This window comes from Nicotiana sylvestris, chromosome 5, assembly GCF_000393655.2.
Source record: "Nicotiana sylvestris chromosome 5, ASM39365v2, whole genome shotgun sequence".
NCBI lineage: Eukaryota > Viridiplantae > Streptophyta > Magnoliopsida > Solanales > Solanaceae > Nicotiana > Nicotiana sylvestris.
In genome coordinates this window covers 24,794,074-24,809,583 of record NC_091061.1, presented here as the reverse complement: position 1 = coordinate 24,809,583, position 15,510 = coordinate 24,794,074, and the positions used below count along the sequence as shown (strand labels likewise).

General features: G+C 34.5%; 2 protein-coding genes across 2 annotated transcripts; both read right to left on the bottom strand.

The window, feature by feature from the left end:
• Positions 1-311: 311 nt before the first annotated feature.
• LOC104214529 (uncharacterized) lies at positions 312-1,100 on the bottom strand. Its single transcript, XM_009764217.2, has one exon. It carries the CDS (start codon positions 1,098-1,100, stop codon positions 312-314), a length of 789 nt encoding a protein of 262 aa, XP_009762519.2.
• Positions 1,101-4,042: 2,942 nt separating this feature from the next.
• On the bottom strand, positions 4,043-5,177 carry LOC104214528 (zinc finger protein ZAT11-like). The gene has a single exon (XM_009764216.2). The coding sequence runs from the start codon at positions 5,064-5,066 to the stop codon at positions 4,560-4,562; it is 507 nt and encodes a 168-aa protein (XP_009762518.1). The 5' UTR covers positions 5,067-5,177; the 3' UTR covers positions 4,043-4,559.
• Between the last annotated feature and the right edge of the window lie 10,333 nt (positions 5,178-15,510).

Genomic DNA, 15,510 nt, shown 5'->3' with positions numbered 1-15,510 from the left:
GAAATGTGAGTCCATTGAAGCAAGGATATCAATTGAGCATACTGCTACTGAGTCAATCCATGTACCACAGATCCTTGTTCTGCCTTATTCTGAGTAGAAGTTGAAACAGAATTGGCAGAAACATTTTGTGGAGTAGCAAGTTCAGAATCTACCATGTTTGCAGCTAGTTTTCTGCCTTTGGTGAACTTAAAATTTTGAGGAAATCCATTAAGTTTGTAACATTTGTCAATCAGGTGCCATGTCTTCTTACAATACTTACAGAAGAGACCAGACTTAGATTGATCAAAAAATACCCTTTGACTGTACTGTTTTTATTGTGGCTGTGGTTGAGTAAATTTGATATTGTTGGAACTAGCATTGAAAGAGGCAGATTCTGAATGAGACTGAGGATTTGTAGTAATTTGTCTTTGTTTTTCATCTTGTAGAAGAATGATATAGAAAGAATCAAGAGAAGGTAAAGGATGCATCATCAATAGATTGCTTCTAACACCCACATAAACCTCGTTTAATCCCATGAGGAACTGATGTACTTTGTCCTCTTCTCTTTCCTTTTGTAAACCCTCTTTAGCAGCACATTTACAAGAGTTTGCATGACTACTACGCATAACCTCCAATTCATCCCATATTTTCTTAAGTTTATTGAAATAAGAAGGAATATCAAAAGATCCCTGATATGTGGATGCTAGATTTCTTTTTAATTCAAACACCTTAGTTTCATTTACTGTCCCATATCTATTATTAAGTTGTTTCCATATGCTCTCAGCAGTATCTGAGTAATGTACACTCTCAGCTATGTCTGGTGAAAGTGAGTTGGTCAGCCATGATATGACCATATTATTGCAGCGGTCCCATTGCCTAAACTGAGGGAAATTTTCAGGAGGCCTAACACAGGTCCCGTCAATAAAACCAATTTTATTTCTAGCAGATAACGAAACAATCATACTACGCTTCCAACTTCCAAATCCATTCACCGAGAACGATATCGCAACAAGAGAAACCCCAGGTACATCAGAAGGGAGAAGGAATAACGGGGAAGACGGTTCAGGTGTGTAAAAAAATGAAGAAGATGAAGAGTTCACAGGAGGATCGAGACTACCCATATCAACCAGGTAATATCAATTACCAAATGTTCAGAAGAAAGCAACTCAATACTTTTCACACAATGAAGAAATCAAACAACTGAGGAATGAAAATACCAGACTTCTTCGCGACCTGAAGAAGCAAAGGCCTTTAACAGCATAAACCCAATGTCTGACAGAGAAACCCTAGGTTCTTCGATCGAGTTTGAAAATACGAGAAAAATGCCATAGAATCTTCAAATCAAAAGACTTTGTTGATAGAAAAGATAAAATCCACACTGAAACACCTTGAAATTTTCTCAAATCGCTGAAGACGCAGATCTTTGACGAAAGCAAAAAAACACCACGAAATCGAACAAAGGTAACACCGGACGATGCAGGAGAACGAGAGCTAGCAAAATCCCTGCTCTGATACCATGTTAACTAGCAAAATCAGAGGAAACGAAGGTTTCCATCAATGGAAGCCAGGGTTCGAGAAAGTTCTTCTGAAAGAGAACTTTGATTAACAGAAGATGTAAAATGAAAAATATGTCGGTTCCCTTCATTGAGTTGGGCCCATTTCTTTATACATAAACCCGGATTGGGTCCATTACAAATTCAGTCCAACAAGTCAAAAATAAGAAAGAGCTAACTGAGCTAACTAAAACAAAGTTATATACATAAATAGACATTTGGGCCTATCAGTATTATTCTTTCAGCTTTGGGCCTGAAGCCAAATATGCAGATAGTCCAACAACAACCATGGCTAATTACTTAATGCTTCTTTCTCGCCAAGAAAATCACAATTTTGAGACGATCAACAATTCTCCCAGTCGAGTTTTCGAGTGCAAAACTTGTAATAGACAATTTTCTTCGTTTCAAGCTCTTGGAGGTCATAGAGCAAGTCATAAAAAGACAAGATTAATGGGAGAATTGAACTTTAATCAGTTGCCAACTTCTCCTCCTAAACCAAAAACACATGAGTGTTCAATATGTGGACTTGAGTTTCCTATAGGTCAAGCTTTAGGTGGGCATATGAGAAGGCATAGAGCTATGTTAAATGAAAATATTCAAGTTCATGTTGTAAATAAATCAAAGAGTCCAAGAGTTTTATGTTTGGATTTGAACTTGACACCCCGATTGATTTAGAGTTCAAGTTGAAGAAAACGGTTCTGTAGTTGATTGTTTTTTGTGATTATATACTAGGGGAGACGAGATACAGATGTAAGGTGGAATATGCAGGTTCAATTGAATTAATTAATCTGATTTGTACTATGTAAATATATAAATTTAAAAGGTGTACATATAATAAAATTATACTGTTCTAAATGTACAAACTCTAGATTCTGGATTCACTTATAAATAGATATGTACTAGACGTACTAGACAAATAAATAGTATCAAGACGCCTAGCATACTAACTCTAAAGTAACTTTTGCAAAACCACTTCCAAAAAAAAAATACTCTTCAAATGAACAGATTTTGAAGGTTATTTGGGCAAACATGTTGAAAGAGAAGAGGGTAAAAGAGAAAAGTGTCATTGATAAGATTGGTACCTTGTATTTCGTAAAAATAGCACGGGCTAGCCAGTTTTCAGACTAGTCATTCAAAAATAGCCGGTATTTTTGCAAAGTCATTGAAAAATAGCCACTATTTTACTGCAATACGGAAAGTTTCAACATAATATACTGGAGATCGGTGCACCTGTGTATGAACTTCCAGTATATTATGCTGGAACACCAACACGCGGAAAGTTTCAGTATTGTATTATGCTGGACCGGTATATTATACTAGAACTCCAGTATATTATACTGGAATACTTTTCCGGAATTTGAACAGTATTTTCGTTCAAATTTATCTTTACATGAAAAGTGGCTAAATTTCGATTACTTTTGAAACGGTAGCTATTTTTGAATGATCCCTTGTAAATCTGGCTAGTTTTGAATTTCTCCCTTGTATTTCACTATACTATTGAACCAACTGGCAAGTGGCTATAGGTCTGGCACTTAATTATGACTTATTCTACAATGGTGCAATCTAAAATTACAAATACTAAACTATCACTATTTACTGATAGATATTCCATATAACTCGGTTCACTGGGGATTAGTTTAATTTTTAGTACGACCAGCTTCTTCCTTGACCTTGTCAATCATTTTCATCCTTTCTCCAATTCCAAACCATCAGATTAGTAGATGTGGCTCCACCCCATCTAAGTTCTGACCTAAATATATTGTTCGGATTTTTTAAAATTATTGCCGAATCGGAGTCTCCAAAAATGCATTTTTTAGGATTCGAAACGAATGAGATAACATTTTAAAAAGCCCAAGCAACATAAGTTGTAACGATTCGGTTGAAATGGAGGATATATATCTCACCAATTAACTCGATCGATTGTGTTATATATTATCTTTTTTCCTACTTAATCAATGTAAGCAGCCTCAGATACGTCTCTTCCCTTATTTGTTTTGTTAGTTTTATTACACGATATACATAGCTTGAATAGTATACATATGGCTACACCCTTTATGAAATTAATCTCAAAATTGCTTTAATTTCTCTTGAGGGGTTGGGGACGATTTCTATTATCCTGTGTTGAGTGATGGGATGTGGACGTCTATGTGTCTTTTTATATATTGATCTCGGAAAATCTTCAATAGTTTTTGGGGTTGGTTTAGGCCCGAACTTCATTTTTTATCATCCCTATTCCCACCCCTCCTCATATGAATGTGAAGTGTATATAATCTTCTTGCTCTTGTAAGACTGTCAAAAGAAAAGAAAATTTACGCAGCCAAGCATTAAGCATCAATCACGGGTCAAAGATGCAAAACCATCGTAAGAGTGCTGTGAATAACATGACCATATACTTGTTTTAATGTTCACGTGTGATCTGAAGTAAAGCAAATGTAATAGTCAATATTTCTGGAAAAAAATAGATAGTATGAAATTTTCAACAACTAACAGATAATACCAAACGCATAGTGTAAACACAATAATCAAGTATATATAACTCTATATAAATCATAGTATATATATTACATCCAGGCTTATGTATGAATAATCACATACAGTTAACCTTTTTACAATCTTAAATAATCCATCTATAAAACGAAATCCACAAGATTAGAGACTCCTAAATCCCTCGTATAAATGAATAAATAAATTCTTATCTAGAGCAAGATCCAATAACAAGAAAAAAGAAAGAAAACTAAAAACCTAGCATGTAATTGTTTACATATGATTTAGAGTTTATGCTACACTGACAGTGTATACAACATAAAATAAAATAAAAAAGGCAGCCCGGTGAACAAGGCATCCCGTGTTCAAGCAAGGCCCGAGGAAGGGTCGCACCCTATAAGAGGTGTGATGTAGACGGCCTAACCTAATGCAAGCTGCTTCCATAGCTCGAACCCGTTCCATATAGGTCATATTGAGACAACTTTACCCTTGCTCCGAGGCTCCCCTTCGTATATAACATGAACTCTAGACTAGTGATTATAATCACAAGAAGCAATCAACTACAGGAGATGACTTCCCCAACTTGAACTCTAAATCATTCTCCAAAGGAGTCAAGTTCAAATCCAAACATAAAACTCTCTGACTATTTGATTTCTTTACAACATGATGAGGAACTTGAATATTATTCTCATTCAATATAGCCCTATGCCTTCTCATATGCCCACCTAAAGCTTGGCCTATAGGGAACTCAAGCCCACAAATTGAACACTCATGTGCTTTTGGTTTAGGAGGAGAAGTTGATAACTGATGAAAATTCAATTCTCCCATTAATCTTGGCTTCTTATGACTTGCCCTATGACCTCCAAGAGCTTGAAATGAAGAAAATTGTCTATTGCAAGTTTTACACTCGAAAACTCGATTAGGAGAGTTGTTCATCGTCTCAAAATGATTTGCTTGGCGTGAGAGTAGCATCAAATAATTAGCCATGGTTGTAATGGTATCAAGATCACCTTCTCTTTCTCTCTTTATGGGTAGAACCACCATTTTCATGCAAATGTTTGAGAAATGGTAGGTACTTTTGTTTCTTTTATGGTTGTTTTTGGTTGAATATTGGGTGTGGACGAGGGGTTTTTGGTTAACTTTGGTAGGAAGAAGAAAGAATGAAATATATTTCAGGTTTTTGTGGGGGGAATTAGGTTGTATATTTATAAGGGTTTTTAGTTTGATTAGTTTGACTAGGATTAGTTGAATTTTTTTGTCATGACGAGATCGGGCGTGTACTTTCTTGTGGGATAAGTTATATACACTTCTTTATCTGTTTAGGAAATGACAGTGGGGCTTTTAATCTAAAAGGAGTATGTAGTAGTTTTGCTAACTTGAATTACTGGTCTTATTCAGTGGCGGAGCTAAGAATTTTACTAAGGAATTCAAGAAATTAAAAAGTAAATATGTGAAGTAGCCAAGGAGATCTCAACATCTTATATAGACAAAAAAAGATTTAACCTTAGACACATAATATAATTTTCGAACGAATTGAAGAGGGTTCAGATGAACCCTTTTGCCCCTAGCTCTGCCCCTAGTCTTGTTGGGGTAGATTAGTGATGACAAAATGGATTAAAAAATAGTTATCGATCCGTATTATCAACTATGGATAATAAACTTTTTAAAAATGGGTCAAATATTGATAAGATCCATATTATGCACTTAAAAATGGATAACCAATGGGTTTAACTTTACATTTGCAAAGACTCAAAATGGAGGTTCCTCAAGTGTGGTAGAGAAAAATCCTTGGTAGGGAGCGCTTCCCCCGAATGGGGCCCTACGCGGCGCGAATCCGGATATAGTCAGGTTCCAATGCGGGTACTCGACACCGGGTGGAAAACCAAAAAAAAAAAATTAGGAATTCTCCCAAAACTAATCATATTCAAGAAGTCATGGATAATATGGATATCCATATTATTCGACGGGTAACCCATTTTTTATCTGTATTAAATATGTGTGAGGTCGAATATTTATCCATTTTTGCATTATCCATTTTCGATCCATCCACATCCGACCTTACCAACCCGTTTGTCACCCCTAGGGTTGACATCATGGATCACGCAAGCGTGACAATGTGGCTTAGCGAATACTACTAATCTCCTTGCCAAAAGAAGAAGAATAATAATAATAATAATAATAATAATAATAATAATAATAATAACAATAATAATAATAATAATAATAATAGTACTAGGCTCCTACTTGTACTAGCAATTTGCATAAACAAAGTCGTGAGTTGACTAGCGAACCAACATGTTACATGACGATATATATATTTACGTAAATTCGTGGCACCTTCATTTTTCTAGAAATTCTATTAGTTCTTCCCATTTTGGTTTCTTTACTTTGAAAGAATTAAAATGTAAAGTCAGCAACTAAGTATTATTATCATTAAGTCGTCTGTTGGGGGGTCGGAAAGGGGAGTTTTGTTCACATGCTAATTAAGCAAAGGAATACAATGTTAATGTAGTGGATAATATAATGATAAAAGGATTATTGTCATATGGTGAGCAATAATGTAGAAATTATTAAGGAAGAAATAATAATACAAGGAGAATATTATGTAGTGATTATATATATTTGGAGTATATCTTTATCTTTAAATCTCCTATTATACATTTTATCCCGCATAAAAAAAATACATAGAGTTTTACAAAACTTAATGCGAAAATTAACGAAACAAAGTATTAGTTATACGGAAATTATTTTTTTTTTCTGAGATAGCCGTCAAACATTAATAATCATGCATTATCTTTTTTAATTCCTCTAACCAAACATAAATAACCATGGATTGAGAATTATCCCATGAAAATGCTAAACAGATATTTTGATGCATCGAATCGAAATTTATGTGAGAACACGGAATTAAACATATTATTAACTAGTTAATCAATTAAATAATTGACTAAACTTGGTGTGCTAATCGCGTTCAACATTCATCGCATGTGTACCATAGATTAATTACAGCTAGCCTTCATTGTTCACACTACATTACATTCTACTTGTTTGACCCAATTTACTAAATCAATAATATGACGTTATTGATGATATTTTCATACTCTTGAGCCATTCATTCAACTATTTTATGCAGTGCTATATTACGAAACTTGGGAGGAAATTTCATATATATAATTACTAGAACTTGCAACACTACTAACGGATAACCTTAGATGTGAGTAGGTCAGACATGTACTTTAGGGGAAACTTTGGACTTGTCTAAATCTAGAAGGTCGTAAGTAAAAACAATATGTACTTGTTCGTACAACTGGATATTTTTTTCTAAAAGTCATCAGTTGACAACAGTACAAAAATATCTTAGTGGGTTTCTTTACACTTCTCTGGAGTATTTCTTTGTAGTAGAATTGAATTGTAGTTGTACGTGACGTTTATTTGCGTAATATGTACTGACAGCAGCGACGGATTCAGAATTTAGACTTTATGGATTCAATCACTACTAGAAATTCGGTCAAAACCGACCGCGGTCGACCGATCAACTTTGGTCAATCAAAAAACCAGTCGAAACACCGACCGAAGTTGATCGGTTTTTCAAAATATTTTATTTTTCAATTTTTTTTACGAAACCAACCAACTTCGGTCGGTCTTTTTTGGCGCAAAAATGTGGGAAACAATTTTTTGTATCCCACAAAATTTATTTTTCAAGAGACCGACTAACTTTGGTCGGTTTTTTTATTTAAAAAAAATTAAAATTAATATTCGAAAAACCGACCGAAATCGGTTGGTTATTTCTGTCGGTTATTTTAAAAACCCGATCGATTTCGTCGGTAGTTTTATTTTTTAATAAAACCGGCCGACATTGGTCACTTACTTTCGCGCGAAAATGCAATTAAAGAGTATAAATAAAATAATTGACAGTCTTAAAATAAAATGCACCAATGGTGTAGTGGTAGAATAGTATCTTGCCACAGTAAAGACCTGAGTTCAATTTTCGAATGGTGCATTTTTTAATTACATAGCTAAAATTGCTGACTTCGATCGGTTTTTTCAGCAATTTTTTCTTTTTTGCAATTTAGTTGACCGACCGAAATCACTGACCAAAGTCGGTTGGTTGGCTCTACCGACCATACGATTACCGACCGCCACGAATCGGCCGGTTTTCGATCGATTTTTGCTAATTACCGACCAACATCGGTCGATTTTGGCAGTCGGTTTTCCACCCTTTTTTTAGTAGTGAATCTAAAAAAATTTAGTATTGAACCCGTTATATTTTTAAAATTATGAGGTTCAACTAAACTCAATAATTTGACGTAGAGCATAAATTTATTTGTAAGTGCATTAGAAATTTTATTAGGTATATAGTTCAGATATATATCTTGATCCTTAATCAGATGTTTCAGGGTGCTCACATAGAGAATCTTTTGGTAGGGTGTGTTTTGTATCTTTAATAGCTACACAAGGTACGAATTCAAATTAGTCGACTAAGTGTGTTTTGAATATGAATGATTAAACAAAAAATACATCAAGTTTAACAAGAAAATACCAATTAAACAACTACGGGAAGGCTAGTGGTCAACTAATATGAACACTTTTTATCTGTACCAACTTCTTCCTATCTCTTGACTTATGAATTAGTCTAACAGAAACTAGACTGAAGAGAAAACCATTAAAAGGGTCCTTTTTGTAATTGTCTTGACCTTTTATAAGGACAAGAACTCGCCACCCTAACATCATTGAAATTATATATTGACATTCAACTATATATACTTTGACATATTTGGTCCTTAATTTGCATTGGCGACGGTTGTGATGAGATGGATAATATCACTTTACCATTAACAGAGATTTCGGTTCGAGCCTTAGAAATAAAAAAAATTGATAGAAAATATTTTTTTTTCTATTTAATGAACGTTATCCAGATACCTAACACCGGTAGAAAACCAAAAAAAAAATCAATTAAAAGTATGTGTGTGCGCGCATAGAGATTTGGGGGGGGGGGGGGGGGACATAAGTGGTAGCTACCCTCAATAATTTCCGAGATTTTTGTGCTTTTATTTTGTGGTCTTCCATTTTAGGTATTATTTGAAGAAATTTTTACCTGATTAGCCTTCTAGATTATAGACTACATTCTTCTACAATTTGTCATCAAATATCCTAATCTTCCACGAAAATCTTAATTACATGCACCTTATATTCCAGAAATATTTATTTTGGTAAAACTTTCCACAAACAAAAAAGAAACTGTTTGAGAACACTCACAAAGCACTCATAAAACTTGAATAGAGATACAACTATCGAATTATATTCTTGTTTTGTTTCTACAAAAATTTTCTTTAATATATTTCTCCAAAAAGCTTTTCATAAATTGTCAAAGCCCTTGAATAACACAAGTGTGGATAAGGGTACATAATCGAAGTCTTGAGATAACTGTGACAAAGTCGTATCCACATGATGGTGAGTTGTATATGGTCTTGACTCTAATACTATTCTTCTTTAAGTAGATGTCGGCATAGCACTGCTATTTCATCTGCAGCTCTTATCGTTGAAGGAATAAGTATTACTTTGGCTTGATTGCTTTCACCAAATCTAGCTAGGTTGGGAGTCGATTAGCTCGACTTGAATTGGAAGTAGTCGTCGGGCAGGTCTTGGATAGATTTCAAGCGGATTTGAACTGCTTTATTCGGTCTTCAGTTGGCCTACGAGGCTGCTGAAACACGAAAAACATGTATCTAATTTTAAGTTGGATATAGTTTTGCGTACAATATTACCTTTATTTTTAAAAGTAAACAAGAAAAAAGAAAAATGTAATTAAGGATTTTTTTGGTGTTTTAGGTGTTTTTATTCAACGATTGTTAATCCCGGTATTAGAAATCCATGTTGAATCTCATATGAAATAATATTACAATTTTGGTATTAAATAATCTTGATATTAATTATATCGAAAACAAAAATCCAACAACATGTGGAACAAAATAATCCTAAATTCTATATCAAAAATTAATTCAATCTTATTCCGTGCAGTTGTGTACAACAGCTTTGTCCTTACCTTATTAGTAGGATTATTGTCTACGTTCCCAAAATCCTTTTCAGACTGTATACACTGTTTCAACTTGCTTAATTTAGTGACAAACTTTGTTCGTCTTTTCATCAAAATAGGTAGGTGTTTTGACTAATAATACTGATAACGCCAAGACCAAACCTTAGCAAAATGACAAGTCATTGCCATAGATTTTTGTTAGTTTTTAAAAGCTTAGATAAGATACATTGAGTTGATCTCAAGTAGAGTACTTAGTCAAAATATTAATACGCTTGTATTTTTCAAATTTATTATGTTTTGAATCTTCAAGAAGCAACTTGACAATGATCTCTACTTAGCTCTTCCTTCGTAATAATGACCTGGACACAATTTTTTGGTTTCATCTAAAGAAAATATATACTACTCCTTCGGTAAAAAAGATTGTTCTAATTTGACTTGACACAAACCGTAAAAGAAAGAAAAACATTTGATATATATGATCTTAAGTAAGCCATATTATTTGTATAGTTGTAAAACTGTTATAACATTTGTGTGACCATAAATGCTTACTATTAAAAAAAATATTGAAAGAAGTCAATTTTTTAAAAACAAATTAACAAGAAAATAGTGTCAATCTTTTAGAAACGGATGGATAACATTTTAGTTTGTTACAGTACTTTTTTTCCTTTGAAGAGTACCAAGAGGCAAAAAAAACTAAAGTATGAAAAGTACAACGTCTTATCTTTAAGCTGAACATTTTTCAGTATTATTTTTTTTACAGAATATAATATTTCTCACAATAATAGTAGGACTTTTAATGAATATTGACTTTATTGTGAAGATTATAAGAAAGTGGGACTTTCTAGCTCGATCATTGGGGCGGTTGGTTAGAAAAATTAATTAGTATAGGAAATTGATTGAAGTCAATACTTTAGTTTTGTAAAACTAATATGTAATTGAACAAGACTCAAACTTTTTATAATATTGGCAGAGAAGTTAATGAATTAAGGAAAAATCAGAAAATACCAACTGATCCATTATGTTGCTACATCGTCTCAGCTAAAGCCTTCAACCTTACTACTTGTGCCACTACATTACCATTCACTAAATCCACTTAGTAAATCATAATTTCAAACTTTTTCCAAGATACTAAAAAACAAAACAGGAAATTAAATAAAATAAATAAATTCCAACAAGATCATGTTGTTGTTGTTTCCTGTATAGTACTTTTTATCTAGTATAAATATGAAATGATGGAAGATCAAGTTTTAACTTTTCCACTCTTAGATATATATTATCCTCTTTATCAGCTACCTACAGCAGTAACATACATAAATATAAATGATATAAATGGAACAAAAATTAATTCGAGCACACTGAATTCACAGTGTTTCCTTAAGGAATTTAATCCCCTCCTAGTACCCAAGGTTATGGATTATTTCCTCCCAGGATAGAACGAATTACACACTGGTGTAGCGGTACGTCAAACCCCAGTATTTCAGCGAACGCAAAGTTCGCCAGCAAATCACACTTACAGTTGCTTTGTTTGTAGTTTTAAAACAATGCAGAACAAGGGAGGAGAACTCAGAAGTCGAATGGAAATTCTGAGAGGAAGGAATGCAATGTATAGCCGATGTTGAATTCTTACTGAAGAGGATATCAGATTGCAATTCGTTTTTCCAGTGTATACAGAGTGTAGTTTGAGTGTATACAGAGTGTATATCAATTATATACAGAATGTATATCAATTGTATACTGAGTGTTTCGAGTGTTTTTTTCCAGTGTGTTCTCCTTTCTCTACAACTTCTGCTCTATTTATAGCAGTCATGTGAGAGAAATCTGCCCCCTCCATGGTGGAACAAGCATTAGGATATCATGGAGGAAGCACTTACATGGTGGAATGAACACTTGCTTGGTGGGAGGAGCACTTGACCATGATGGGTGGTGCACTACGCATTTTGTTGCTTTCTTGGTGCAACAGAATACACGGATTGGAAAACATCTGTTACAAACACGGATTATATCACGTTAATATTCACTATTAACAAATAAATTTGGTCCAAATAATTAATCAATCGATCGATCATTTGATCAAATCCGAATCCAAATCCAAATCCCATTTCTCATTCACTCTCATTTTAAGACTATTTCATCTTAAACAAAAACTCAATAATCCAAAACTCAACAATCCCCCACATGAATGGGGAATGGTTATATCACGGAAGTATGCATGAAAAACTTGTGTGATTTGCAAGCAAGAATTAATTGTATCTGGATAAGTAGGTTCCCTTTAAACTTTCCGCAGTGAACTTATGTCGGATATACTCGGTCAATCGGTAGATTTGATATCTTTGAACCGTCAAACTTTAGTGTATACCTAGACAACCATAAGTCACACAATCAATCCCTTAACCGTCTTTGGTTCTCATTGTTGTGTTCGTTTCAGCCATGAACACTGCCTGGTTTCATAAGTGCGTAGAGAATTGGCCTTGCAAAATTCTCCTTGAAGCGGCTAACACTTCACACTTACATAGGTGATTCCTAAACGTGTCATCCCGTAGATACACTATTTGATATACCCTGTATCAAATTTAGAAATCATTAAAAAGCCTTAATGTTTTATCCTTGGTACTGAACATTGTCTCATCACGAGAATGGACTAAAAAAATTTGTTGACAATGTTGAACCGTCATTAATGACTTTGTTTGATCTCCTTGAACCTAGATCTTGGGATCTCCAGTCTTCTAGGTAGAGTTACCGCCACAATGACTTGTTCTCGGCCATAGTCTCATTCCCTCGATGATTTCTCAACTACCTCTCTAGTTAGGCCTTTTGTAAGTGGATCCGACACATTATCACTTGACTTTACATAGTCAATCGTGATAATTCCTCTAGAGAGAAGTTGCCTAACGGTTTTATGTCTTCGTCGTATATGACGAGATTTACCGTTATACATAACGCTCCCAGCCCTTCCAATTGCCGCTTGGCTATCACAGTGTATGCATATTGGTGCCAACGGTTTGGGCCAAAATGGAATATCTTCCAAGAAATTCCGGAGCCATTCAGCTTCTTCACCGGCTTTATCTAAGGCTATGAACTCAGCCTCCATTGTAGAGCGGGCAATACATGTTTGTTTGGACGACTTCCAAGATACCGCTCCTCCACCAATAGTGAATACATATCCACTTGTGGACTTCGAATCAGTTGAACCGGTGATCTAATTTGCATCATAATATCCTTCAATCACCGCAGGATATTTACTGCAGTGCAAATCAAAGTTTTGGGTATGTTCTAAGTATCCCAAAACTCGTTTCATTGTCATCCAATGAGATTGACCTGGATTGCTCGTGTATCGACTTAGTTTACTTATAGCACAAGCTATATCTGGTCGTGTACAATTCATGATGTACATTAAGCATTCCAACACACGAGCATAATCCAATTGTGATATGTTTTGGCCTTTATACTTTGCTAGTGCAAGATTTACGTCAATTGGAGTCTTTGCAACTTTAAAGCCCAAGTGCTTGAATTTTTCAAGTACTGTCTTAATATAATGAGATTGTGACAATGCCAGACCTTGAGGAGTCTTTTGGATCTTAATCCCCAGAATTAAATCCGCAATTCCCAAGTCCTTCATATCAAACTTGCTAGTTAGCATACGCTTAGTAGCATTTATGTTGGCAATGTTATTACTCATTATCAGCATATCATCCACATATAGGCAAACAATGACTATGTGATTTGGAACATTTTTAATGTACACACATTTATCACATTCATTTATCTTAAAACCATTTGACAACATTGTTTGGTCAAATTTCGCATGCCATTGTTTGGGTGCTTGTTTTAGTCCGTAAAGGGACTTAACAAGTCTACATACCTTATTTTCTTTACCTGGAACCACAAACCCTTCAGGTTGTTCCATGTAAATTTCTTCCTCCAACTCTCCATTTAAGAAGGCCGTTTTAACATCCATTTGATGAATTTCAAGACCATACACTGCAGCTAATGCTACTAACATCCGTATGGACGTAATCCTTGTAACTGGGGAGTATGTATCAAAGTAGTCAAGACCTTCTCGTTGTCTATACCCTTTGACAACAAGTCTTGCCTTAAATTTATCAATAGTGCCATCATCTTTCATTTTTCTCTTAAAAATCCATTTAGAACCCAAAGGTTTATTTCCAGGAGGAAGATCAACCAATTCGCATGTATAGTTGTTCAATATGGATTCTATTTCACTATTGAGTGCCTCTTTCCAGAACAATGATTCCGAAGAAGACATAGCTTCTTTGAATGTTCGAGGCTCATTTTTCAATAAGAAAGTCACAAAATCTGGTCCAAACAAAGTAGACGTTCATTGACGTTTACTACGTCTTGGATCCCCCTGATTAAATGTACTTTCTTTTGTTTCTTCCCGGGGTCGTTTAGATCCTTCACCAATCGACTCGCATTCCTTTTTATACGGATATATATTTTCAAAGAACTCAGCATTATTTGATTCTATAACCGTATTATTATGAATGTCGGGATTTTCTGATTTATGAACCAGAAATCGATATGCTTTACTATTAGTCGCATATCCTATGAAAACACAATCAACTGTTTTCGGTCCTATTTTTACCCTTTTGGGTTTAGGAACTTGCACTTTTTCCAAACACCCCCACACTTTAAAATAATTCAAGTTGGGCTTCCTTCCTTTCCATTTTTCATATGGAATGAATTGTGTTTTGCTATGGGGTACTCAATTTAGTATTCGGCTGGCCGTAAGAACAGCTTCCCCCCACAAGTTCTGTGGCAAACCAGAACTTATCAACAATGCGTTCATCATCTCCTTTAATGAACGATTCTTTCTTTCCGCAATCCCATTGGATTGGGGCGTGTAAGGGGCTGTTGTTTGATGAATAATTCCATATTCTAAACATATTTGTTCAAAAGGAGATTCATATTCACCACCCCTATCACTTCTTATCATTTTGATTTTCTTGTTAAGTTGCGTTTCAACTTCATTTTTGTATTGCTTGAATGCGTCTATTGCTTCATCTTTACTATTAAGTAAGTAAACATAGCAATATCGAGTACTATCGTCAATAAAAGTTATGAAATACTTCTTTCCACCGCGAGATGGTATTGACTTCATGTCACAAATATCTGTGTGAATTAAGTCTAAAGGATTTGAATTCCTTTCAACCGACTTATAAGGATGTTTAACATACTTAGATTCCACACATATTTGACATTTTGATTTTTCGCATTCAAACTTAGGCAATACTTCCAAGTTAATCATTTTTCGCAAGGTTTTATAATTGACATGACCCAAACGTACATGCCATAAATCATTTGACTCAAGTAAGTAAGAAGAAGCTGAAGTTTTATTATTAGTTTCAACAACTATTACATTCAGCTTGAAAAGGCCCTCAGTAAGGTAACCTTTTCCTACAAACATTTCATTCTTACTAATCACTACCTTGTCAGATACAA